The following is a 27,810-nucleotide window of genomic DNA, read 5'->3' as shown; positions in this document are numbered from 1 at the left end:
TGTGCAACGACGAAGGTTTCGCGCGCGTTGTAGCCGGGTGGCGCATGTTGCTCTCCTCGGGGTTCGATCGGCCGAACGACAGCTGGGAGAAAGTCTTTTCAGAGGGATGCTCTGAAACGCTGTCACATCGTTCAAGGTGAGCAACCCCCTCCCTTTTACGTCGTTCCCCATGCGTTCATGACCGGTTCCAGCAGACGATTCTAGTCAGCTGACTATATCACTTCTTCATCCTCCGGTGGATCCACACGCGTGTACATTGTGTTGTGTGTAGTGTCTCTCTGTGTGTGGGTGGGATTATTGTAGAGGCGGAATCGTAATAAGATGCGGGAGTGACAGCTGTCGAGTGTCGATACGGTTTAAAAAGTTCTCGATGATACGGGTGCAGGTTGTTAGATGACAATCGCGTTGTTTATACACACGCTGCCACTCGTACGTAACTTCTCCAACTTCACATTTCGCGAATTTTGTGAATTTTCAATTTTATGAATTTCAATTTTGTGAATTTTCAATTTTGTGTATTATCAATGTTGTAATTTTCAAAATGGAAATTTTTAATTTTGTGAATTTGCAATGATGGGATTTTTCCATGAAAACGGAATTTGGTTACTTTGTAGCTGTATCGCGAAACACTTTGTGGTAATGTGAATCTAACGGGAATGGAGAAATACTTGTGTAGATAGAAAGTATGGAGTAAATTAAGTCTTATTAAAATAGTAAATGCTTGGAGTTATCCGTTACATTTTGTGATAAGATCATGAATATTCTATTTCTGACGATGACAGTGGATCAGGAATTAATGAGAACTAAAAATCTATACAGTAATCCCTCGAATAGATCACAATTTGCGTCGTAGATCCTAAATCTCCCGGCACCGAATTGCAGTTCAAAGACGTCCGGCAACTTTCTACCGGTCGATTAAGCGGAATTAATATTCCCAAGGAAAAGCAGAAGGTCTCTACGACTTGTTCGGCCTACTATTTCGAAACATTCATATCGCCGCGATTCCTTCTGACCTGGAACGCCGGAAACGAGCACGATTTCAACGACGTGGAACACGAATCGCTCATAAAGCCGCTGACATTTCGCGAGTTTACGATTTTCAGAGGCAGAAAGCGTTGGCCCGAGAAATTTAATCGATTAAGAAATTATACAGAAAGAGTCAGATAGAAATGAATCATCGTACGTGTCCATTAAACCGAATAGGCAGTGAGATTTGGTAAAAATGTAACTTTTTGGGAAAACTAATCACAAGAAAATGAATACAAAGTGTGATCCCATTTGGCAACGTTTATTGAGACTATAATCTATAAAAATCATTTTCTCTATAACATATACGTGCATGTTTTTTTTTTCTTAGAAAGAAAAAAAAATCAAAGTTATAGAAATGGCAAATTTAAAAAAAATGTGATTTTTCGCTAAGAAAAGAACAATTTTTTTTGTCAAAACAGGAGTTTTTACAGACTTTTACATAGATTCAGTCCTTAACTAGGAATGTTTTACATATGCTCAATATTTGGAAATCGGTTTCAAGCTCCGTTTTTTGGCAATCGCAGCAAAACCTCAAAAAAAAAAAAAACGCTTACACATAGGACGACTGTAGAACCAATATTTTTGTCTGTTATACGTTTCCCCGTGACGTTCTAATCATAAGGTAATTTATGCATAATATACGACTGACGATGAGTTTAACAAAATAAAAATATTTTGTCTTCGAGGAAGAATTTCAAGGATATCAACAAACATTTCATGCGGTTGATACAATACGGCCCGCAAGGGTAGGGTCCCTTTGTTTCGTTCTTTTCGGGAATAATACATCAGTCTTTGTCCGCTTAGGCGATAATGCAGACCGGCTTACCTGCTCAGGTGTTTACATGCCGTAGGAAACCGCGAATGATTACAAACGCTCCATTCATACGGCGATGACGCAGCCGAGAAATTATACCTGTGAGGCATTGTTTTTGTCGGAATCATGAAAACTAATAGATCACTGGAAAATTAAATGTCAGTATGAAAATTATATAATTAAATTTTTCTTCTTTATACATAAAAATTATTCTAGTTTGTCCTGAATATCCAAATATATATCCAAAATTCCCCGGTGAGTATAAAAGTGGTGTAAGTCAAAAAACCAGTTTTTATTTTATTTTATATTTCAATATTATGTAAGAATTTTCGACAGGAAAAATATATGACTTACTCCACTCTTACAGTCACCAACACAATTAACGATGTTCATGAAAATCGTATATTCAACAATGTCCTAACAGGACCTAATAACCTGGCAAATTCAATTATACGTGTAATATGACTTCCAGCTCTCTAATTGCGAAATTAACTAAATGTGATCGGAACGATAGTGTGTAGAGTCAGACAGGGCATTTAACTACTCCGTTAATCGGACATTAAGTATCGGTCGTCGTGTCACGGGCAAATCCAACGCGACTTGTAGTCACCCTAAAAAGCTTAACGAGCTCCGTGCACTCCCTTAATCAACCCCCCCCCCCGCGTTCCGTCGCGTGAGGCACGCACCCACGCAGAAATGCACGCAATGTGTACACGTTTCTTTGTAAATGAATACACGTGAAATTTAATGGGATGTAGCGGAAGGGAATCAAAGCAACAAGACGAGATAGAAGTAATTATTCCGGGAAGACCTCCCTCGGGTCACATGACACATTACGACCTTTTTTACACGATTCTGTTAAAGAAGAAACAGTACGTATTTTATGCTAATTAAGTAGCACTTACAGAGAAAACAGTAATCCATTGCGCAGCATTAGTTACTTTTTCCACTCACTTGCCTGGTATAGTCACGTAATTGTATAAGGATATTCTGATACTAACTTAATTCCAGTGATAGTCATTCTATACGTTATAGTTCCTAGTATTGTGATTGTATATTTAGACACGTGTTTAACCACTTCTGAGAACATCTTTACAGTCGTTTAATTTTTGTAGGGACACTAGATTTGATATTACCCCCTACACACCTGTTCGTCAGTGCATATTAAGAAATTAAAATTTTGTTGGTCCGAAATAAATATTGCCTAGGGAATTTTAAAGCTCATTAGACAACTGTTACTGTGTAATATTTATGAAATATCAACAATTCGATATTCATATAAATGTTTTTGTAGGCACTGTATTATTTATGTACAATTCTACTTATTTATTTATAATGGCATTTTAACTAGAAACACCTTCAATCAGTATGACGGTACAGTTACAGTCTTTTAATGAACGTTAAATTACAAATCCGTGGGCGGTCAATAGGATACAATGGCCGTCCATCGGGCATTGGAAAATCAATCACAACGCAGGTAGCGGTCGAACGTTCATTCAGTAACGACTCAGCCTTATCATCGTGCGTAACAGTGTACACGTTTTCTATACGGTGTTGATCGAGCGTCTGGAACGTCGAAGGCTAAAATTATCGGGATTCCACAATGCCTCTGTCATCGACTTCTATTCACAGTAACCTAACGAACACCGATCAACCGGGACCACTGATTTAGTTCGACGTTAGTTACGTTTACAAGTACACGGGGAATATCGAGAATACAAATTGTAGGTATTGGTATACAAACACCTGTCGAAGTTCTGTATCGTGTTATCTGTTTGCCAACTGGCGATCGATAAGATAACGAATCCTTTTTTCGCAGGATGGACGGAATTTTCGTCGAGCAGCAAAAATTCAACGTAAACATGAAAAACATTAGCTATTATGATCGTGCAATAAGTAAACAAACATAATTTTGTCATTAAGAATTTTGTTGCAGAAAAAAAGGTGCATAGTACCAGCACTTTATTATATTAATAATAATAGTTTATTGTAACTGGCATACATTTGGCCAATATACATTTAAGCAATAGAAAGAACTTATTATAATAGAATTTATCTTAATCATAATTAACATTAAAAAATAGGAAGAAGAGAGAAAGAAAGGAAAGTTCTTTAGAATAATAAATCTTTTCCATTTTCTTGATTTGATTGCAATGTCATTAATTTATTATCTCTTCTTTATCCAGTAATATGATTTATACTTGTGTCGTTTCATTCGTATGCATTTCTCAAATCGGCTTAGTAGGAACATAAAGACACGTAGTCGATTGAAATGCAGCCCAAAGCGCCGGGCTTGCTTAAGTAACACAGCATGCACTCGCTGCAAAGTGAATTCACTGACAATTTGCTTATACTCGCGACTACGGCCTCTCGAGTTTCACAGACCGCATTTCAAACGATATTTACTTGCTATCTTTAAATTAATATTAATTTTCGTCTACTGAATAATTGCAGTTGTACAACTTACATAATATTTTAACATGCAGGTGTCGAACAGATTAGCAGAAAGTATTTAACTGGATTCTTTACATGCACAACTTATTTCTTTGAAACTTAAATAATATTCGCGATTACACAATGGCTTGTTTATGTAAATTTCCATTTTTCTAGACTACTTCGTTTAAGGCACAACTAAAAAAAATCTAACCAAATAGGAGTTTCTTCCTATAACATCTGTTACTATTCTTATTTCATTATCTTAGACGATATCAGCTATCTCAGAATGACAAATATTTTTAATCCTCTAAGGACAAGGTCCGAGTTTTATTCGACCCAAGTTATAGTTCCTGTTGTGCTGTCCACATTCTACTTTATCTTATTTCTTTAAAATTCTCGTTTGGAAATATTTTATATTGTTTAGTAAACGTTTCATTCTGACATTATTATATGACTCAATTATTATTCTTTATTATACAAGTAAACAAAAATACAAGTTCAAGATAATCACTTTCTGTACCCGTCTGAAAATAGCAAAGAAGAATTCGGGTCAAATCCGACCCAACTTTACCAAGCACGACCATAAAACCCACTTTACCATTCGAGGGTTACACGATAGGTATCGTTTTAAATTACAAAATAATTCCTGCTTATTGGAAAGTAATATTCAGCGGAGCAAATATAGAAATTTATATGAATTAGTAATCTGGTGGAGTCAACAGCTCATAATCGAGGAACACTTCTTGACCTTCCTGTATGTAACATATGAATCCATATATTCGTATATACTTGTATCATCGATCGCGTATACCGCTGTCAATCCGTCGTTTATTAAAAAAGGTGTGTTACTCCACCTTTTTCCGTAGCCACGTAGACCCCCGATAAGACGATCCACCAAAAGAAAGCATGGGACCTCTTAATGGATCCCGTAGAGACCCACCCCCGCAACGAATTACACATCGTATTCCACCGGCATCGTGTTTCTCGTGTGCAACCATGCGAGAATCAAGGTAACCAATCGCGTAAGAGTCCTGATTTTTCCCACTGTGGACAGGAAGTTCCATCCAACAGAATTCGTCATAGCGTAAATTGAACCATTGTGTAAATTGCAATTATACGAATTATCGTCAACAATCAGGTGATAAAGCACGGAAAAATCTACTGAGCTCTTATTTACATCGTTCACTATACAGAAGATACATTATATTTATTAATAATTCTCTAATTTATTATTAATAATTCCAATTTCTATTATTTAACTCATCCTTCCATTCTTCATACATATTCCATTCCTTATGCTACTCCTCTTCTATCACTCCATTTCTTCTCTAAATTTCCTTACTTTATTTTCAACCTTTCCTAACCAATCTACTGTTTTCTCTTCGTTCCTTCCACATAATATTTCCTCTAACAAATGTTTTAGCATACCCCTGCCATTGTTACAAATTTCACACCTACACTCACTATCCTCTAACCAGTATCGATACGGAAAATACATATGTTATCATATTTCACTGACAAATTACAAATTGAAGGAATAATTATCATTATGACCTGCGTATATAGAATCGTGTTGCCACGATCGTTTTATGGTACCATTACGTCGTTCGATTATATATGTGATCTAGGTCAGGCAATAAGAGAATGGAGGAGGATAAACGATAAAATCTTGTAAGTTTATCCGTAGATTGAAAACCATCGGGATGAAAATAAGAATAATTTCTTTAGCGATACTAACAATATCAGAAATATAAATTTTGCAGAATAATGTACATCATCGATATTAATTTTACTTTCTCCGTCTTTGGTGTTGTCGCGTCTGTTTCCGTGTATCGTCATATTTCGATGGTGAACCACGTTCCTGAAAGCAGGACAGGCGCACCTTTCCGCGGATCACTGTCCGATCCCCCCATGTAATTGTCCGATAATTAAGTTGGGCGCGCCGCTTTTTATCGAGACCCGCCGAAAGCTCTTGTTCTCGGAGAATCGCTTCGTCAGGCGACGATGTCGAATTCACTTTCCTCGTTCATCGATCCGTGATATTAACCCGCTCACTGCATTTTTTTGGTATCATGTTCAAAATTTTTTTTCATAAAACCAACAAATAATAGTCATTTCAACACTAGAACTACCGATCGGTGGATAAACGTGAAAAACTTCTGAAAATTTAGAAATTAACTAATTTCTGCACTTTCATATCGTAATAAAAGGTGCAAAAGATCTGAGAAAATCTCGTCTGGCGCTCTGATTGGTCGGGGTTTTTCGTTAATATCTCGTTAACGAAGCCTCGGTAACATTTTTTCCAAGGAAAACGTTGTTTCAAATCACTCTAGGAACCTTTTATTTTCGAGCTGTGGGTTCGAAGCTATTTTGGGACACCCTGTACATATGTTTCGTTAATATTCCCTGAAAAATCAATTTTTCCTGACGGAACAGATTTTTGGCGCTATTTGTTTGAAAGGTGAAGGTGAGGTAGTGAAAACATAGGGTTAAACTGAGAGACGTCAACGTCGACGTCTGTTGGTAAAACGAGGTTAAAGGTATCGGACTGCGGCAGGGTCGTATCGATTCCGGTTAAAGCGCTGAGACTGCCACTACGAAATCTCGAGATGTTGACGGCGTGGATCGTGGATCGTTTTACGAGCGGCGTTTCCCCTCTGTTTCAGGGTGAAAGGCCATCCGAGTACGAGCGATGACGAAGTATTGGCTGAATGTGGCCCTCCTCAGGGTCGTTCTACCGGTTGTCCTGACAATATGTGAGTATCGATTCGAATAATTATTTATTACACGTGTCTACTTCTTATATAATTTATTATAACGTGTCTGTTTCACATTGAACCGTTAATCGGGTCTACTTTGCAGGTAGTAATTTTTTAATTTAGAGAATAAAAATAAAAGTTCTAATGGACTACCAAACTATTTATGTGTTATTATTAAGATAGTAAAACCCCTAGTTTAGATATTGATATCTGAAATTATGAGTGCATAAAAATCCACAGTTTACTTATGACATACCCAATTTTTTGTAAAAACAGAATTGGATGTATTTATAAAAGAATAGTAAATACCGTAACATTGAGAAAGTGAGTGTCAGGATCTTTTTTAAATAAAATTATCGATGTATATAGCGGAACTAAGAGTCCACGGGTTGACCGTTCTATTGCCGTGCGATGTTTAACACTGTCATTAATTATCAGGACGTTATCAGCGGCCACATGTGCCAGATCGTTTCATAGTGCGTCATACCGTATCGAAAATAACGTTTCTACATCGTCTACGAAGGATCTCGATTTTCCTTTCAATTGCGACAACAGTTTTTTTAATAACGACAGCTAAAATAAAATTTCTTCAACTAGTGAAGGAATAAAAATAACGAAACGTAAGTAAGAAATAAACAAATTACAGTTACAATCTTTTAAATCATTTTTAATTTCATTTGGTCGAAGTTCTAATAAAATTGAGTATCTTCAAAGAAATATTTAGACTTCAACTATCGATACTTATATTATTATATGTTATATAACTCAGTTATTATTCCTTATTATATATTAAACGAAAATACCAGTAACAATTTTTAACCCATCTGAAAATAGCAAAAGAGAACCTTTTACTTATCAAGTGCGACTTAAAACCCACCTTACCATTCGAGGATTAAAAAAAGATAAGTCGAAGGGTATCGTTTCGGGATTCTTCAGGTGACAAAATGAAAAATGAGGTTTTCGAACGCAGTCGGAAGTTCGTACAATAAGCGTACACACGTAAATTTGAGAAAGTACTTCGGAATACCACGTTGACAGCGACGGGACACGTTTAGACTCGGTTTACAAGCGCCGTCTATAATTAGGTGAGCACTGGCTCCTCAATTCCAGGTTTATTGTCAATCTTCCCGAGAATACAGTGTGAACCACGAAACGTGATCAGCTTAGTTAGATTATTCTGTTGCTAGCTGTTCGGCCAAAAAATTTGTTGGCTAGTATAACATAATTCAAGAACAGCTTAAAGGTGATTGAATCAAATTTTTTTATCAACCCTTTTTTCCAGAGTTTTCAAAGTCGAACAATAATTTCATCAACGTTTTATCGTCTCGTTAAAAGTTCTCGCCGAATGTTTCAAGAGAAAAAAGGATGCTTCGGTTCATTCCACTATACTTTTATCTATCGCGGCAGTTTCGAGAGTTCACTTTGATCAAACTGACCCGAATCACCCAGCGTAAAAAAAGGAGGAATTACGACTCTGCTGTTGAACGTGTGTCCGTTCTTATCACGCGAGTTATCGTCTCGTAGAAGCCGAACAGTAATTAGTTGCCCGCGTTTAAGGCCATTAGCGACGTCGCGTTAAAATGTGCAATGTATAAAAACATTTTTCCAGTCGTGTGTTCTATTAATATCCGATCGACAGGTCCTAATTAAAACTCAAATCAATCGGAATTAAACGGAAACACGCTTCGTGGACGATATTTCGAGCGCAACAAATGCGACGCAACAGAAAACTGGAATAAACGAAGCTAGGGAATTATTCGTCGAGAACGAATGCTTCAGTTTGCTTGGCAGCTGGTCAAGCTTTTCGTTTGTGCACGCGAGAAAATAGTAAGCAGAATATCTGCACTCTCCGAATAGAAAGCGTTCTTGTCGACGGAAATCGAAGGCAAATGTATTCGAACACGATTTCGACGGAAATCACTTTTTATTTATTTTCGTGGTATTTTCGAGGACTGTTCCCATTTAATTATGCAACCATGTGTTTATCCTTCTATGAGTCATACGTATTAGATGGTTCGTGGAGGATTTAAGTATTCTTAGAGGTACGATAATAAATGTAAATTCAACGTTTTCGATATTTATAGAGAAGAATCATTGAAACTCTTGGTGAGATTCGGGGAGGGTCTGAAATGTCAGATCTTATGAAGTCTTATCTCTCAACTCCCTACCTCTGCTGACCTTTTAACGACTCGGAAATTCTTTCCCCCCCGTTGATTCTATTGCCAGAATGAATGCATTTCTGTGGTATGACGAATATCCTTTAGAAAAGGTCATAAACTGAGAATGCTTACAGAAGTTGAGAAATAATTGGATTGCAAATTTTGTAGGGTGCTTGAGAATACAGAACTGTATAGAATGAAAGTTCTTGCGAACGTACAACATAGATTCAGCATATTAAAATACAGTAAATCTTCGACGAGTGTACGATGGCTTCTCGACACTGACAAGCAGAGGTCCTCAGGTGTAACGTTGACTTTCTAAGGAGGTTAAGCATAGTAATAGTGCTTAACTAGAATAGAGCCTTCGAACACTCATCGATGATTTACTGTATGTGTTCGTATAAATATCCACACATGACAATAATAAATGCAACACAGTTAAAGGTCCACATTATTTTATTAAAACAGGTACAGTATGGCGGCCTGTAGGACTGTCCTTGGTCTACCTGGGCCTGATGCTCTACTCACCCCACGTACCAATACCAAACACAAAGACAATGGCGGGCCATACGGGAATATACCTGAAGTCCTGCATCGGCCTATCTTTCCTCACAGCAGTCAGCCAATTCACGTTTCACATAGTTCTGTTAGCGCTGCCTGCCTATGGTCACTTTCTTCACAATTGTACGTAAACGATTACAGAAAGTGACTTCGTCGAAATATCGAGTGATCACGTCTTATACACTTCTAGGCGAGTCGCTGGAAGTGATCTTCAGACATTTAGGTTTCGTAAGACTAGATAGCGCGTCCCCCTGGGAGATCTTCTTCTGGTTGACACCAGAGCTAGTTGTTTTACCCACCACCGTCGCGGTGTACTTCATATGTCGTTCCTTAACGCAGGAACGTGTGTCTGATGTAGAAGATGACGCTTCTTTGCACAGGGTAGCTAACACCTCCAGGAAAACCGAAGACAATACCGCGAAGGTAAATCATTATTCCTATTAAGGGGCTATGCTAGTGTGATGGCTATATAATAAGGCAATTTTTGGGAATTTTTTAAAGAAAATCTACTGGAGTTATCAATTTGAATAATATATATATTTACTTAATAATATTTCGAAAGTATGCTATATTTTTATAAAGTAAAAACAGTGTATTTTTTCGAAGTTACAGTTCGTTTGTGAGAGCGTCTTAACAAAATTTCCTTTCCTTTTCACGACTCTTGTGGTTGTGTGAAATAAAAAAAACAAATATTTTCTTAATTTGTATGTGTGTGGCTATAGTCCGTACTTGCAAAAAAAAAAATTTGATTCTCTGAAACCGTCACAGTAGCATAGCCCCTTAATCGAATCTTTGAATTTCTGCTAACCATGTCAACGTTTGCCTCCCACACGCCATAGGCTCTAGAGACAAATGTTAATTTTCGTTTGTCCAGATAATCAATTTTCTTGGACGTATAGGGACCTACGTGGTCCTAGCCTCGTTATGCATCGTGTCTGCCCTGAACCCATCCATAGAAGGTGGTTTCTACTTCCTGGTGTTCCTTGGCGCCGCTACCTGGTGGGCGTGCAACAAGGAGCTCCGAAAGGGTTTCGCTGTGCTCTGCAGGATCGTGATGGTGATCGTGACCCTTCATATCCTGACACTGCTCACCTACCAGAATCAAACCCCTCAGGAATTAATCCCATTGAACAGCACTTGGCAACGATACCTGGCCCTATCCGCGATCTATCAGACGAATTGCAGCGATCCTAGGAACGTGGAGTACACGAACGATGCCGATTGGTTGATTTACGGCTACTGTTTGAGGCTGTTCTGGCTCTATTACGTTCTGACGTTACAGTCGCAGTTCCTGAGCATAAAGCCGGTGAGTTTTATGCTGTTCGTGTTCCTCCTTTCATTAAATGTGTTGGGACTAATTCAGATTGAGCGAATTTAAAATTATAATCAAATCGTCGAAATCTTATTATAGCCTGACGTGGAGACAAGGATTGGTTACTTGGATTTGTTTCAAAAGCATGATTATTCGCCCTTGAATTGACGAGATATCGATATATTATAACACTCTATATTGATAGAGATTTAGTTTTGTCCCTCGATTATAAAATGATTAATATGACACGTTTCACTGGAACTCAAGCTTTCGAATTTTCTGTCAGCAGTGTACGTAACATCGTTCGTACTAATGTCGAATGTTCGAATCGTTCTAATATCAATTGCCTGTCACTGCCCCGATTAACTTGTCTGCGGTTCAGGAGAACGATTAACACCGGTGTCCACCTCTCTCTAACTCGTTCTAAGCTTCCACAGTTTCTCGACTAACCGTTTTCGAATACAATGAATAACACCGACCTCATATCCGAAGAACGTTGCTTTTACTAACAAGGCGTTACAGGCGAAGAAAATGAAACGTTTGAGCGGAAAGCTGGAGAATCTGGACACACCATTGTCCAGACATGTGTCCATCAGGCGAAGGACACCTTCACAAAGATGGCAATCGGCGAGACGAAAGGCTCGCGTAAGGATCTTGTCCTGCATGAGCCAGATATTTCGATTTTTTCCTAGATCCTCGCTTAGATCTTTCCGTTGTGTTATGAAGAAAATTGTTTTGGAATGGTAGACATTGGTACATGCCATATTTCGACTGTAAATTTTACCATCGACTCATTTAAATTCTAAGTTACCTAAAGTGTGATTGTAATGATGATACAACCGCGAACGGAATGATTTGTTATGTAAAAAATGAATGAAATTTATTTTTACGAGATTTCATATTCCAGAAAATTAATTTAAAAAATTCGTCGAATACACGTTACACCGAATGCAAGTTCATTGGTGTGTCTGTCTATGACGTACTGTTTCTACTTGTTTCAGACTCTAAGCCAAATTGAGTTCAAAAGAAGTTTATTCCATTTTTCTGATTCATTGTTTAGGAGAAGTCACTTCATTTTAAGTTGTACCATCGTCACGATCACCTTCCAATATTTCATTTCGTGATCGACTTCCTCCAATCAAGAGCAAATACAATTGAGTTTCTGTAAATAGATCGATTTTTCATTTGCGAATGTACGGAATGTTGTGTGTTACGTGAAGGTATTTCTTTTCCACGTCCCATCAGGTCATACTTGATTTTTTATTTGCTGTCGCCTTCCAGATTCGCGGCTGCTCTTTAACGCTGAAGCGAATCTCTTTTCCGTTTGGATGCCGCTATGTTTAGTTTGCCATTGTTTTAGAGGCCGATCGTTAATTCGTCGTTTCCAACAGCGAACGAGCGCACACCCGTACGTATAATGATTATGTTTGCATGTTTAATTATCAAAACAATTCGCCACTGCTAATTCACACAACAGCGATCATTCTCAACACAAACGTTTCGTTACGCCATAAATAATCGTTATAACTGACAATATGAATCGTTCGTTTTCAATTCTATATTCTATTCTTTTCTGAAAGTCAGTCTAGCTAGCGGTGGTGGTAATGATCATTTCGCTTCATGAAACTTGCATGCGTGTGTCTCAAGATTTTGCTTCAGTCGTTCAGTGGGTTACGAAAGTAGATTATTAGGTATCGTGTAATTAGTGGAAAACGTTCGAGGTTCTATTGAACTACATGAAGGACAGTGTTCTGTATTTTTTTTAAATAGTTAATGAGGTTTGGGTCTGGCCGAACGGGATTACTTCAGGACTCTACCGGAAGCGTCATCGTTCAGGATGGTCATCAGGATGATGGCATCCCAATGCACAGTTTCAGCGAAGGTAAACTCGCGAACCACAGGTCTTTATGCATTTACGAATCAAAGTAAACTAATCTGTTTCCTAGGTGCTCCAGACGATCATTCTGGAATCATCGAGAACATCATCATGGCTGTCTACTCCATCTTCCAGTTGATAGTTAATTCATCTTACCTCGCTACAAACATCACAATGATGGTACGAAGAATATCAATAAGTTCCCAAATATCTAATATAATTAATATATTTTTTTCAGACCTGGAGTATAATGTACCATAGCTGGACTACCTTCGCCCTTCTACTGTGGGCCCTGATCCTCTGGATGCTACCCAACAAACGCGCTTCCATGATGAAATGCTCTCCCTTCATTGTTTTTTACGCGACCGTTTTACTGCTTGGTCAGTACATTTACAGCATGGATTTGACTGAAGAAGAGCTACCGACTCAAATAAACGGGGTGATGATGTCGGAGATAGGCTTCAGCAAGCCTCAAGAGCTTGGTCGCTGGCATTTAATAGTCAAAGTACGAATTGTTCCGCATAGATCATTCAGAGCTGCTTCCTTATAGATCACACTAGTCTCTCAGTGGACTTGGAGGATCATCTAACTTTGACTTATTTTCACCTCGTATCTTCATGAAATCCTAAATAATATTTTCTAGTGCCTCTTCATAACAATATTTTGGATAACAATGAGACAATACACCGCTGAAAGGACACGCCAGAGGCGTTCCTCGACGTTGAGAGACATGGTGGCCCCACTACACGTCTCCGTGTCGACAGCCACCACAGCCATGAACCACGAGGTACCAGAAATTAAAAGTAAATTCATGAAAGACGTCGGAATACTCCTGAAGAAACTGTTAACTAAATTCTGGATCGCTGTGGTGGCCATCATGCTCTTCGTCAGCGGAATCACGGGAGAACGTATGACGGTCTTCAGGATCGTCTACATGTCCCTTTTCCTTGTTCTAATCATTACGTTCCAGGTGTGTATACGAAGAAAATCTTTGATAAAATTACGATACAGTTTATTTTATAATATATGCATCCTGTAGATCTCCTGGACTGTTTGGAGAAAGATGATGTACACATTCTGGCTGACTGTCATTGGCTACTCGGTGATCATGTTGATCCTCGTCTACACGTATCAATTTAACAATTTCCCAAAATACTGGAACTATCTGCATATTGATGAAGACCTGCAAATGGATATTGGCTTGGAAAAATACGCGACCAAAGATCTGTTCGTCAGATTACTGACACCGACGTTTTTCGTCATCATCACAGTTCTTCAGATTCATTACTTCCACAAAGAGTTCCTGGAAGCGACAAACATCGAGAAAGTTGGGTTAGTGGAATTATTTAAACATATTTAATTCGATTATTTCACAATCTCTCTGATTACATAATTTTAGAATCGAAGCAAGTCCTGTTACACAAGTGAATCTCGATCATTCGCAAACATTGAATTTACCACCGACTTCGCCAACAGAAGTCTTCCTTGCTGAAGAGGATGGCCATGACACTCCATACACTCTTCGACAATTGAAACGTAAATTTTGATGATATCCTTAACTAAATAAAAAAATCAATTATCTCGGCAAATCGATCTCGATCCTGCTTCCAGGAATGTCGAAAATAGAACGAATCGCGCTATTTCGGAGGATAATCACGCATCTGGTGAATTTCTACAACTACATCTGGCTGTTCCTCGAAATTCACATGCAGAAGATAATCTTCACTTCGGTGATGCTCCTCTGTGTCAATGACGTGAGTCGTGATTAATCAATTGTATTCGAATAATCGAATTAAAATACAACACGAGATCCCATTCCGACTTTCCAGGTCTGCGCCATTAATTTCGTATTCGTCGTGATAGTAGCGATCATGATAAACGCCAAACGAAACATTCAAATTTTCACTGTGAACATGATCGCCGCGGTAATTGCTTTTCTGATGGTCGCGAAGATGCTGTACCAAATCCAGTACATCGATCACAATAACTGGAACGTGAATTGCACAGTAGGTACTTGCTCTCTATAAAACCATCTTAATAAGATCATTTTCTAATTCATCGTTTTCAGAGCCACGTGAATGAGACTGAGAACCCATTTTCGAGCAACAATACCGTGTATAATATAGCAGAGTGGTTCGGTATGAAGAAAGCAGAGCCAGGAGAACTGGCCGAGCTGTTAAAAGGATACATAGGAATCATTGTAGTAACAACAGTAAGGAAAATCATCAGGATCCGACAATGTTTCTATCGAAAGGAAATCGGAGAACCCTTGGACACGCCTCAAGTGATGTTCCCCTCGATCACCAGGGCGGACGCTGACAAAGGCATACCAGAATGCCTAAAATTCTTCTTCAACTATGGATTTTATAAATTCGGCTTAGAACTATGTCTTATTGGAATTGTCGCGTTAATTGGCACGCGACTCGATTTTTATTCGGTTCTCTACGGTGTCTGGCTTCTGCTACTATTTTCATTGAAAAGGAAGACTATATCCAGGATATGGCCATTCTTCAGGGTCTTCGGAATTTTCCTGCTGCCTTTACAGTATTCCTTGGTCGTTGCACTACCCTCCTGGCTTTGTATAGGTTGCTAAACATTTATAGAATATCGATCAGTTTATTGGACCAAATAGTAAATGGACGGTTTAACTTTCAGACTATCCATGGAGTAATTCGGAAATACTCAGAAGGCTACAGGAATGGATGTACTTCCCTGATCCTGATTTTCCTCCGAATCCTAGAAAACTGATGTGTAGGTTTTTCATTTCGTTAAAAAACACTCTTCTACTCTTGAATAATTTATTTTCTTCAAAATAAACAACAGACAGTATTATATTCTGTTTGGAAGATCATCTTCGTCTTCGCTTTCCTTTCAGGTGATTTCATCCTGCTGATGATGATAGTCCGACAGAGCATATACTTCCACATCGAGCAACGAACCTCTGCGACTGGCAAAGAGTTCCCAGGCGACCATAATTATTCCGTGTATGAAAACATGGAGAAGCCTAATTTCGTGAATCCAGTGAAAGACTACGTGTCACACATTCATTCGTGGTTAGACGTTATAAAAAGGGGTGTCATGATGAGTCTCATGTGGGTCACTCTGTCGATCATGTTCCTGGCTGGAACCAAGAGAACCAATCTATTCTCGTTGGGTTACTTGATTGGTGCTTTCGTGTTCCTTTGGCAAGGTAGCGATTTCTACCTGAGACCGGTCAGAACAATCTTAAAATGGTGGAATATATTGATCGGTTACAATGTGGTGGTCATCTTCTCGAAAGCTTTGCTTCAGGGAGTCGGTTGCGTGTTAATCAAACAGGTATACCACGATTGATAACAAAATTAGAAGTTCTATTTCTTAATCTATATATTGGATTTCAGCTGGAAGTCTCTGCTTGCCCAGTGATCCAATTATTTGGTATAACCTGCCTAAGAAAGTTCGAGACCTCAGCCAGCGATATAGTGACCGGCAAAGTGGACTGCGAAGTTCCACGAGAAGATATAGGCATGGTCTGGGACGGTCTTTGCTTGAGCTTCCTGTTGCTCCAGAAAAGGCTCTTTAAGAGCTACTACTTCTTCCATATAGTCGACGAAACCAAAGCCATGAGCGTCCTGGCATCCCGAGGCGCTGAACTCCTAGAGGAACTGCACCACAAACGCATTGACATTCAGGATTACGTTGAAAAGAACGTTTTGCAGAAACTAAAGTTCAAGATGGACAAGATCAAGGCCAGCCAGCGAAAGATACAGGGACCTAGTTATAGAGAACCACAAACCCACAAAGTTGGTAAGTCTGTAATTTCAATGATCTTAACGAATGTATGCTGCAGGGCAATCATCGACGAGACTTCTTCCGTCAAAAGCAGATTAATCTATCTAATCAGTTATTCCGTCAGATACCCAAATTATAGACTCTTTTCTAAAGGACTTCTAGATCGTGATCAGCCTTCAATACGGCACCTCCCAAGAGTCTAATCAAACCCTCTCTACCGTACCGATCGATTAATATTTAATTCCTCGAGTCCACTAATCCACAAGCAACCAGAAACAGTCGTAGTTCCAGACGTAAGGTACCCCAAGTAGATCCCTCAGACCCTAACGTCAGATCTCTATATTTAATGCACCCGTAACGAAAGAAGGGGAGGCGCCTCTGGCGAGGTCTTCCAGCGTCTGTTCTTGCGTGTCCCCGAATCACACGCCTCCTCAAGGTTACCAGACGCCGATCGACGAGGACGACGACGACGACCCGGCTCCGCTGACGCCGCGCGCCGCATCCCTATTGCAGGCGCCGACCCCAAATTCAGCGATCATGACAGTGAGCCTCGAGGGCTATCTCGAGCCGACTCGTATTTCTTTCGGTTCTCCGCCAAGTAGCGAGCTGAATCCACGCGGACCATCGCCTGATGAGACGTTCCCAGTGTTCTCTCCGCCGCCTTATGGTCGTCCGCCACGTGATCGATCGCTGAACTCCTCGGTCAGGCATCGACGACAGTCCAGTTACGTCGGTCCACCGTGGATGAACGAGCTGAGGACACCCAGGCAGTCGATCGTCTCCACCACGTCCCGTTCCCCGCTGTCACATCACACATGTAACGACACATACACACACCCGGGATCAAGATCGTCGTCGTCGATCTGCTACGTTGTCCTGTACATACGCTTCCGCGATCTGCACCTCTAGATCATCTACGGAGCACCCTTATGTTTCTTCATTTTTGTTCCTTAGTTTTGGCGAATTCTCGGGACTATTCTGTGGCAACCAGATGTTGGTGGGTCAGTGGGATTAGATGGGGGATCTCTCTAGGTCAGGGGTGGCCAACGTATGGCGCATTGGAAGATTACATGTTGCGCATTTCATTATAAAATTTCTCAAGTACCCCATATTGCCCTACTTTCCAACCCCAACCATGAACGTAAGAAAAAATTGGCACATGGTATGTAAAAGGTTGGCCACCACTGCTCTAGGTTATTGAGTAGAAGAATGGGACATAATGGATATATCAATAGTTTAGAACAGAGCGGGGCAACTCGTGCTCTGAGAGCAGAGTTGCCCCTCCCAGATTACCACCACTATGGTCCTACGATGGCTTGCTCAAGCTGCGGCGGGAAGACATTATTGGTGGGGACACCCGTGCGAGGAAATTTGAGGACCATAGTGGAGGTAACCTGGGTGGGGGAACTCGAGCCGCCAATACTTTCGGAGTACTAGTTGCCCAAGTCTGTTTTAGAGCAAATAATGGGGATAATTCTTCTTCCTTGGTGAACCAGTTGATTACATATGGGGGATAACGGAACGATCTAGACTGTAGAGTTTTTAAGAGTTCTGTGAGAAGATCGTATCTGGTTCTATGAGCAAAGATTAGTAGCTCACTACTGGAAGAATCGATAATGACCAGCCAACATTACTAACGCCCACCACGATTGAATCTCTTCGATCTTCAAATCCTTTTGATTTCTGTACGGATATCGTCACGATTTATTTCTTCGGTATTTCTTCCTCTTTCAAGAGTAGAATTCTGTTGTCTGCTTTCGTTTCTATCGATCTCTATTCGATGTCGTGTCTAGAAGATAGGTGTAAATAATTTTTGGTACCGCTAGAGACCAATTTCCGTGTTCTGTATATGTTTTATTCGGTTAGAATCCTGCATTACATCCATCCCATCTCATCACTTCCCCGTTGATCAACCCGTTTCACAGGGTAGAAAATTACTCAAGCCCGAAAATCCGTATTCTCTTTCCGACAGATCCGTCGAGGACTCGAGGACTCTCCGACTGATTATTGTAATATAGAGATGTATATTATCCGTACGCGCCGATGATTTTTTCTTACTGTTTTCAGTTTTCTATCTCTCTACTTTTGTGTTTCTTCTTTCTGTTAGATACTCTCTATCCAGGGGCACGGCCGTTGTACAGAGTTCGCGCGCCAAAGACCAACAGAGAGGGTAAATGAACATATCTTTCTTTTCTTCGCAGTTTGTGCGGGCTTTATCCTAAACGACGTCCACATCCCTGACTAACCGTCCTTCTGCTTTTACAGAAACTACCACACCTGTAAATAATTATTTTGTATCACCACTAAAACGATCTAGCCGCAGTGGACGCACATTCGACAGGCTTTCAAGGCCACGTTCACACTTGAGTAACGCTACGGTGGAGGGACAATCCCATAGAATAACCTTGAACCGCCAATTCAGTTTGCGTCTACTATGTTTGTGAGCGTGTCTGTGTATGAGTGTGTGTATACTAATAATTTCTATTAATTTAACAAATGTATATTTTCTAACATTTAGCGCAAAACAATTGGAACGGTGTTTTCTCTCTAAGCATTATTATTCTGTTTAAAGAACGAAGTGCATGGCTTTGGCTCTATCATGTAAGTGATGGGTTCCGGGATCTTCGAGATGCTGAGAGAAATCCGTTCTTTTTCTTTTTTAAACAGCTATTAGATCCGGAGACTATTACATGTTCGACGATCTGGACGACGACGATGTCACCGACATGATCCCGGACGCCGAGTCCGAGAAGGAGGAAGAAAGACGTCGCGAGGAACAAGAAACCCACGGTCGAAGAATGACCATTACTGAGGTATGTTCCTGGGTCACTAAAAACCATAGAAAAAAAAATTCAAATTGTGTTTTTGAAGTGTTTACCACACGATTCTCTGGTTTGTCTGCAACGAACTTCGAACGACGAATACTCTATATGACTAATCCGATTTGGAGCGCTTGCAACCATTGAGAAAACACGTAAAGATCTCTCGAATACAACTATCAATAACGACCACACTCGACCCCCAGAACAGTTTTCAGTTTAGTCGAATTTCAACTCAGTTTTCCGTTTCGATTGAACCCTATCGATCATTCACAGCTGGGGTTGAACCGATTTTTGAGACTCTGTTAAAATTCGATTCACTCGCACCAGCCCCCACCCCCAAAAAAATCATAGCCGCTGACGACAATTTTCTACCCTCGTGTGCGCATAAATTCTGGCATTCTTGCATATATCCACCCCATCCCCCACCCCTGCCACCCCCAACGCCCTGTTCATTCGATTCTCTTGCCTACCCCTGGCCCGACGAGAAGAGACATCAAGGCAGAAAGAGAGAGAGAGATAGGCTGAGGAAGGCAAATCGTGGTCCAACGGGAGAACGAGAGAAATGACTTTATAAGGTCTGGTCGTTGCAGTTGATGAGCACGCTGATTAAGACAGACATTGAGATCGCGACGCACGTCGCCATGTACGGAGGAACGGAACAGGACGCGCTGAGACTTCGTCGTCGGAGCGTACCGTTGACTAGGAAGAAATCGTCTATGTCCTATCTAAGCGCACGTTCCGAGACCGACACCGCGATGGCCACCGATGTGAGATCCCCCATAAAAAAAAAAGGCTGCATGTCACTGCTACAGGCTCTCTATCTCACCTGTCCACCATTCTATCCTTCGTCATTTTTTTTTAATACTTACATACTATCTCTCTCTATCCTTCATCTCGACCATTGTTCTTTTAATTCTTCATTTATTATTATCCGCTCTTGTAGCCTTTGTATATCGTTGTTTCTAATATTTTTGTTGATCATCGGTGTCTACGTAGTCGTAGTTCTGATTTAAGTCTGTTAACAACTTTAGTTTAGCTTTTCGTTGTATCTTCAAATTGTACGTTTTTTTTCTTTTTTTTGTTCTTTTTATGTTGTACGTTGGGACGATGTTTTTTCTTTATTTTTGTCTTTTTTTTTCGTCGATTCGAACATACACACAAATTTCATCATGTACAATAATACACATACAAACTGGTGCGTGGAAAGTACGTATCTCCATCGTGTGCTATGTCTACCACACGATTTTCATGAACATTCAACACAATAATTACTCACACGAAACAGATGATTACAGCCACTAGTTATTACAGTGCTTATTACATACACAGACAATAATTACTCGTTTTTTTTTTTCATTTCGCATCTTCCAGCTTTGTACAAACGGAAGCGGTAAAAATCCTCCCGCGCCATTTCTGTTTTTTTGTACTTTTTTTTTTTTATTATGTCGTCCCTCCTCAATGTTGTAGTCACAGCGAGGCTCCTGCGTCGTTGGTGTATATAATCCGCTCGATATTTGGCTTAATTTGTTTCTCATTACGTTTACAGCAATTTTAGCACCGTAATCACACTCGCTTGTTATAACAATAATCTACGAGACCGAGGAGTCATATTATGGGTACGCAGAACTTGACACCGCCAAATAAAACGTTCATCGAATTCACATATTTTTTAATAGATTGTTTTATAAAAATTATTCGAAGATTCGTTCCATTCTCTTGTACATTATGATTTCCATCGATGGCGAGGACCTCAAGTTCTGTGTACCGGGAATTGGGGAGAACGAAGAACAACGGTAGAAATGATACATCTTTGGAACTAGGGTGGCGATAAAACAAGCCTCACGTCGGCCGACATCGAAACCGAAGAAAAAGAGGAGGAATCCACCGCAGAACCCGCCAAGACACCGGACCCGTCCGAGGACGGAGAAGCCAAGATCGACGAGATCGACACGAAAGAGGAAGAGAAAAAAGTGTCGTTCATCACGTACTTCAAGTTCTTGATCGTGATGATCAACAGCAGTCTGGCGTCAATGACAAAGTACCTGAATAGATTCTCGAGAGATTATAGATACATTCGAAAGGTTCTAGCCAAGGAAAAGAAGGTGCTCAAGGTACAAAACTGAATGAACCCGAAATCTTACCGGGCAAACTATGAAACGTGATCAGCTTAAATTAATTGCTTTGCTAATATATGCTTTAATTTTCAGGCGAAACCTGACTTTCGAATGGGTATGCGATTAGGTATCAATCAGATGTGGCAGCCGATACCACTGATGAAAACCAGGTGAGACTTCAGACCTGATCACAGTTAGAATCCTGTCTCTTTTAGCTTCTCGAATATATGCTCATAGATGCTTAGCTGTATCAGGATAGTGTTCGTGAGAGAAATGATTCGAAGGGCCCCAGTATACTGAGATCGTGTAGCTTTAGATTGTACCTCACGTTGACACGTAGCTTTGGTAGTGGTGTGCTTGCCCCCGAGTAGTCCATCCTTGACAGAAATGTTCCGAGAGAGAGAGACCCGTTCCCTTTGAAGAAGACGTAATCTTGCCCCTGCCAGTTAGGCTAGAAACTATACGGTAGAAGCTAGAGTAGTAAATGTGCTCGCTCTGACAGATCGGCAACTAATGGGACCACTGACGAGCGTTACGATCCTGGCGAGGGTCCCAGCCAGCCTCAATCTCAGGAGCAGAGGTAAGATTCTGTAAAAAAAAAAGTGCTTTGTTTCTTCCTGGTAGATATTAGTACTGCAATCCTTCTAGCTTGCATAACTTCCTACTAAATTCCTTTATCGACTTTCCCTTCGATTTACCAAACTATTGACAATACACCGAGGATTTAAAATAATGTTTGACACTTAGATTTCTACTACCGTTGAATTAAACTTAATTTAGTGGTCAAAGCAACTACCCCCACTATAAATTCCCACACGCGTTTGGCTGTATTATGACTAAAATCCATATACAGTAAATGCTGGATGAGTGTTCGAAGGCTCGTCGGCACTGACAAGGAGAGGTCTCCAGGTGTAATGTTGACAATGATGTTTGTTTTATATCACCCTCATATCACCATTAGTTTATGAAATATTTAATGCTCAGTGCCGGGGAGCCTTCGAACATTCATCAAGGATTTACTGTAGATAAAGTATCGATGACCTGGTATTTAAAGATGATGTTCGATGTACTCCAACTTACAATCATTTCCACGCAAAACCCGACCGTTGCTCTGTATCGAAACTCCACGAATCCTGTGCAGAAACGCGGTTCAGTTCCTAGAGATCCATGATGTCCCTTTTAAACGACAGGAATGCACTGAGAACGTGGTTTGAAGCCTTCCAGCGGCCTCCGGAAACCTCAGCGATTGCTTCATCGTAAGTCCCGTCCCTTTCCACTTCCATCATTTGCACCACATCCCATCCATATCTCTGTCATCTTGGACCAGTGCTGTGATCCTCCTCCAAAGACAGCACTGACTTACACGTGTAAAATGTGATATAAACGTAGAAAGAGAGAAGAGTATTGTTTTTGCCAGGAAAGGAAGCTCGCTGGCGGTCCCTCACATCCGCATCCTGGCGCCCAGTTTGGAGCGAGGATTGGACATGTCCTCCTCCAGGTATCGAGAATGTTTCGTTATAGTCTCACTCGGCTGTTCGATACACACTGTTTTGCACGCTACATCTTGCACGCAGAACGCCTACAATACTCCTTTCTCTGAACATATCGCATTCCATCTAATATTAATTCGTTTCACAACTGTGTCACTTTTGAAACTCATCAGAGATCATCATGTAGAGTAATAATCGAATTACGTTTTAGTTTTCATTTTCAGTTCCATGTACGGAGAGGATTTTCTAGTCCTCGGACTTGAGCTTTCGATGTGCTTTCGATATTAATTTCACACGAGGAAAGAAATTTTATTTTCTTTCTTCTGTGAATTGATATAGATCGTGTGAGGCGTTTCAATGTGATTAATATCAATGATTTTCTATGCAGCACACTTTTCTCCGAACTTTCGCCAGTACAACACGAGGACGAGGGCGCGGAACTGTCCGAGGTTGATCAACCCCCGATCATACAGTTGCTGGCGTCGATTTGGTTCGGGATACTGGCACACTCGAGTCTCCTCTGTTATTTCATGGTGTTCCTTCATCAAATTAAAAACGCCTCCGTTTTGTCCACCCCTTTACCACTCATGGTGTTCTGCTGGGGCTCGTTGACCATTCCACGACCCTCGAAGACGTTTTGGGTGACGTTGATCGCTTACACCGAAGTGAGACATGTTTGGTATTTTATCAAACGTTTATTAGAGGAAGCAACAATTCATTTAATCACGTTTGAACTTCTTCAGGCGATTGTTATAGTGAAATGCATTTTCCAATTGGAATTACTGCCATGGAACCGGGACGCTGCTCCAAATAATCCTCTTTTCACGCCCAGAATTATGGGGGTTGAACGGAAACTCAATTACGCTCTCTGGGATTTGTTACTCCTCCTTATGGTGTTCTTTCATAGGTAAACCCTGACCTAACGAAAGATCATGTAGAGATAGGAAGAGCTAATAATATGTCTGTTTCCAGGTTTATGCTCAAATCGTTAGGTCAGTGGACAACACCGTCCATCAAACCGAGAAAAATCATCCCTTCTAGTTTAACTATTGTTTCATCCAAGCCACCACCTGTGGATAAAGGTCAAGGGGAGACTGTGGCTGGACAAAACGAATCAGAGTACGTCAACTTTTAATAATATTGCAATATCTTTTACCGTGTCAGTATTCACGAAAAAGTATTTGTTGTCTTTTGCAGAAATACTGGTTTCGTTAATACACCTAAAGGAAGAAGATTAAGCATCAGTGCATCGGGCGATGGTGAGAATCAGCAAACTGCACAGGAAACGATACCTAATGAACACGAGAAATTAGTCGCAGTTCAGGGTGAAGAATTAAGTCCTCACTCGGAACACTTTCACAAAGCCATGAATATGACGTGAGCATTGGAATTTTAATATTTCGATATCGTAATTAATTTTACACTAATTTAATTAAATTTTAGAGTTGATAAGTACATGCAGCCGACCAAGCAATTCTTTGCCAAAATTGTTAGCCCTGTTGGCAAGGAGAAGACAAATGTGTACGCGTATATGTTCCTCTGCGACTTCTTCAACTTTTTGCTCCTGATTTTTGGATTCTCTGCGTTTGGTGTACGTGTTCCAAGTTCTAATAATTAATTTTTTCGTGATACCGATTGTTACGATCTTCTTACAGACGCAACAAGGCGACGGCGGAGTCACAGCCTATTTACAAGAAAATCGTGTCCCGATGCCTTTCCTGTTAATGTTGCTGTTGCAATTCGCGTTGATAGTCATCGACAGAGCCCTGTTTCTGAGAAAATCAATCGTAGGCAAATTGATCTTTCAGTACTGTCTAATATTCGGCGTCCACATCTGGATGTTCTTCATTTTGCCCAGTGTGACGGAGAGGTAATGCTAAAACTGAAAATTTCTAATTATTATTTATCATTCAAAACCGCGTACAATCGTAGGCAATTCAACGAGAAACTCCCGCCACAAATGTGGTACATGGTCAAGTGTTTCTACCTCTTGCTGGCGGCCTATCAATTACGACAGGGCTACCCGACACGCATACTTGGGAACTTCTTGTGCAAAAAATACAGCGTTGTCAACTACGTTCTTTTCAAAGGGTCAGAATATTTTTTTTTTTCATTTCTCGAAACTGAGAGAAGTTTCTTTCTAACTGTCAATGTATCCCTCTAGATTCATGTTAGTTCCCTTCCTGTTCGAGCTGAGAGCAGTGATGGATTGGATTTGGACTGACACTTCCATGACAATAATGGACTGGTTCAAAATGGAAGACATTTTCGCCAGCATCTATCAGATCAAGGTACATTGTATTAATTTTAATCGCAAAACCGATCGAAAATACACTGATGAATTACCTTTTGTAGTGTATGAGAGGGGTGGAGGCAGACTTCCCTCAGCCAAGAGGCGTGAAGAAGAAACAAATGAGCAAATATTTAGTCGGAGGTGGTGCTCTGTTCCTCATAATCGGCCTCATATGGTTCCCCCTTCTATTATTTGCACTCGGTGGCACGGTTGGTGACTCGAACCTACCATACGACGTTTCAATGAAAATACGAATCGGGCCATACGAGCCGATCTACTCAATGTCTGCTCAAACTAGCTCGATCGTCGGATACAGCCAGTCTGAATTCAAACAATTCACGAATTTATACGCAAAGGACAGGCCAGCGGTCACATTCCTGGAGAATTATATTCATTCGGACGTTGCTGCGGTGAAATTGAGCGGATTCTCCAGGAAGTTGTGGGGTATATCACCGCCAGACTTGGACAGGTAAGAAGTTTGTGAATGATTCATTATTTATTATAGAATAGTAACACATCATAAATTACGGATGAATTCTCAACGTGTTCTGTTTGACAAAAATAATATGAACTGTCGAGAAATAAAGTAGAAAATTATTACGAGATGTTTTTTTACTACAGACTAAAGACAGAGCTAGAAGATAACAGTACCACCGTCATCGTCCACGTGGAATGGACAGTTTCTCGAAAAACGTACGCGAAAGACGCGAACGAGGTGACAACGAAGCTACGGGATATTCAGTTGCCACCGTTCGTAAATGGAGAATTCAATCCCGTGAGGCTGAAACTAGCAGAAATGCTGTCGACCGATGACTCTACGCCCCATAATGGCGTGATTACGATACCGAACGCTTTCCCAAAGTTCTTGAAAGTGACCAGCCTAACAACCGATGTCGTTCCCCAATTAATGCAGCTAAGTATGTGATCAGATTCTTTTAGCTCGATGAACATGAATGAAATTTTTGGACTCTTTCACAGGATCGAGGACCGAGGAGGAAGGCGAAACAGACGATAGTTATCTATTCAGGAGCATCAATCTTCACTTGTCTACAGACGCAGCTTGTTGCGCTCGCCAGAAATGGTGGATCGTCAAAGAAGTGTGCACCGATGATCTGTACATTGGACGGCTGAAGAATGTGCCCCTGAATAGTTGTAACTATATCATGATGTTCTTGTTCAACGATAAAACATTCCCTAAGGAGCTGAGCTTCATCAGTGGCTTTGGGTGAGTCTAATTAAATTTTTATTTACATGAGTACAACAGGATATTCAGTCGGATTTCATAAGTCTTTATGAATCTTTTAATTTACTTTATTTTTGTTTGATAAATAGGGCTACTAGGTATATCGTGGTCTATGTATTTTCTACATCAATAGAAAATATAATTTGTACCTGGAAGAAGTTTTACATTTGAACGAGATGCAATAATGTGTTTATACTTCCACAGAATCTTAGGATTGTACACTACCGCGGTTATAGTCATAAGTCAAATGATGAGGAAGATAGTCAGTGACATGGCGCCAAAGATCATGTTCGACGATCTGCCCTACGTGGATAGGATTCTCAGGCTATGTTTGGATATTTATTTGGTCCGCGAAAGCGGGGAATTATGTCTCGAAGAGGATCTATTCGCCAAATTAATATTCCTCTATCGATCACCAGAGACGTTGATCAGGTCTTGTACCCAGACTATCAGATATTTTCTTCTTTTCTAGCTTCGAAGAAATCGACAGAACATTTAAATTATTTTGTAGGTGGACGAGACCACCTGAGGAGGGCGAACGAACTGATAACGAAGACCAGGATGAGGTTGAGGACGATAGGGATGAGTCTCGGATAGACTCACGTCGCGAATGAGTTATTGAAACGCGAGAAAATGGCGGAAAGCCGTGATCCTCGTCTCTAAGTTACACCGTGCAAAAGACTTTAAAAAAATGTTGCGACCATTATTATAGGTTATTCGTTGTTTAAAGAGGGAGAGAATTCTATGAGGAGACCATCGACAATTCGGAATGACAATAGATAGCGCGCACTTTCCGACAGTGACGCAAATATGAATGGCTTACAAACTTTTAGAAACTCAGGAATTTATGACTACCGTGTTTGTTGAGATTGTTCCTACCTTCAGAGAAGTTTAATATAAACGATTGTGTATATACATAAAAAAGGGGAGATGAGTAAAAGTAAGGAACAGTATGGAAGAAATTAACGCGATAAAAATAACAAAAAGAAAGAGTCTCGAAAATTCACAAGAAATACGGGGAACAACATTCTACCGTATTTATTTCACAATCGTACTATAAAGTTTTGTTGGTCTTTATTTGAATATTTATTATCAAGGAAGTTACTTATATACTATTTATTGATACACGAA

The 27,810-nt window shown here is 40.3% G+C and overlaps 1 protein-coding gene across 1 annotated transcript; it reads left to right on the top strand.

Moving 5' to 3' along the window:
• The first annotated feature begins 69 nt into the window (after nucleotides 1-69).
• Nucleotides 70-27,603, top strand: LOC107189563 (piezo-type mechanosensitive ion channel component). The gene is made up of 39 exons (XM_015578122.1): nucleotides 70-136; nucleotides 6,946-7,035; nucleotides 9,666-9,881; nucleotides 9,949-10,181; nucleotides 10,633-11,064; nucleotides 11,584-11,726; nucleotides 12,433-12,478; nucleotides 12,841-12,952; nucleotides 13,017-13,126; nucleotides 13,185-13,451; nucleotides 13,590-13,916; nucleotides 13,986-14,278; nucleotides 14,346-14,482; nucleotides 14,558-14,700; nucleotides 14,776-14,952; nucleotides 15,015-15,531; nucleotides 15,602-15,697; nucleotides 15,822-16,264; nucleotides 16,327-16,732; nucleotides 18,825-18,887; nucleotides 19,385-19,530; nucleotides 20,130-20,306; nucleotides 21,360-21,650; nucleotides 21,747-21,823; nucleotides 22,156-22,233; nucleotides 23,071-23,151; nucleotides 23,532-23,808; nucleotides 23,887-24,050; nucleotides 24,116-24,262; nucleotides 24,341-24,520; nucleotides 24,587-24,734; nucleotides 24,799-25,013; nucleotides 25,076-25,234; nucleotides 25,308-25,434; nucleotides 25,499-25,905; nucleotides 26,058-26,357; nucleotides 26,422-26,661; nucleotides 26,884-27,111; nucleotides 27,191-27,603. The coding sequence occupies exons 2-39, from the start codon at nucleotides 6,972-6,974 to the stop codon at nucleotides 27,291-27,293; spliced, it is 7,770 nt and encodes a 2,589-aa protein (XP_015433608.1). The 5' UTR covers nucleotides 70-136; nucleotides 6,946-6,971; the 3' UTR covers nucleotides 27,294-27,603.
• Nucleotides 27,604-27,810: the final 207 nt, after the last annotated feature.

Source organism: Dufourea novaeangliae, unplaced genomic scaffold (assembly GCF_001272555.1).
Source record: "Dufourea novaeangliae isolate 0120121106 unplaced genomic scaffold, ASM127255v1 scaffold169, whole genome shotgun sequence".
Lineage (NCBI taxonomy): Eukaryota > Metazoa > Arthropoda > Insecta > Hymenoptera > Halictidae > Dufourea > Dufourea novaeangliae.
This window is presented reverse-complemented; position numbering and strand designations above follow the sequence as displayed.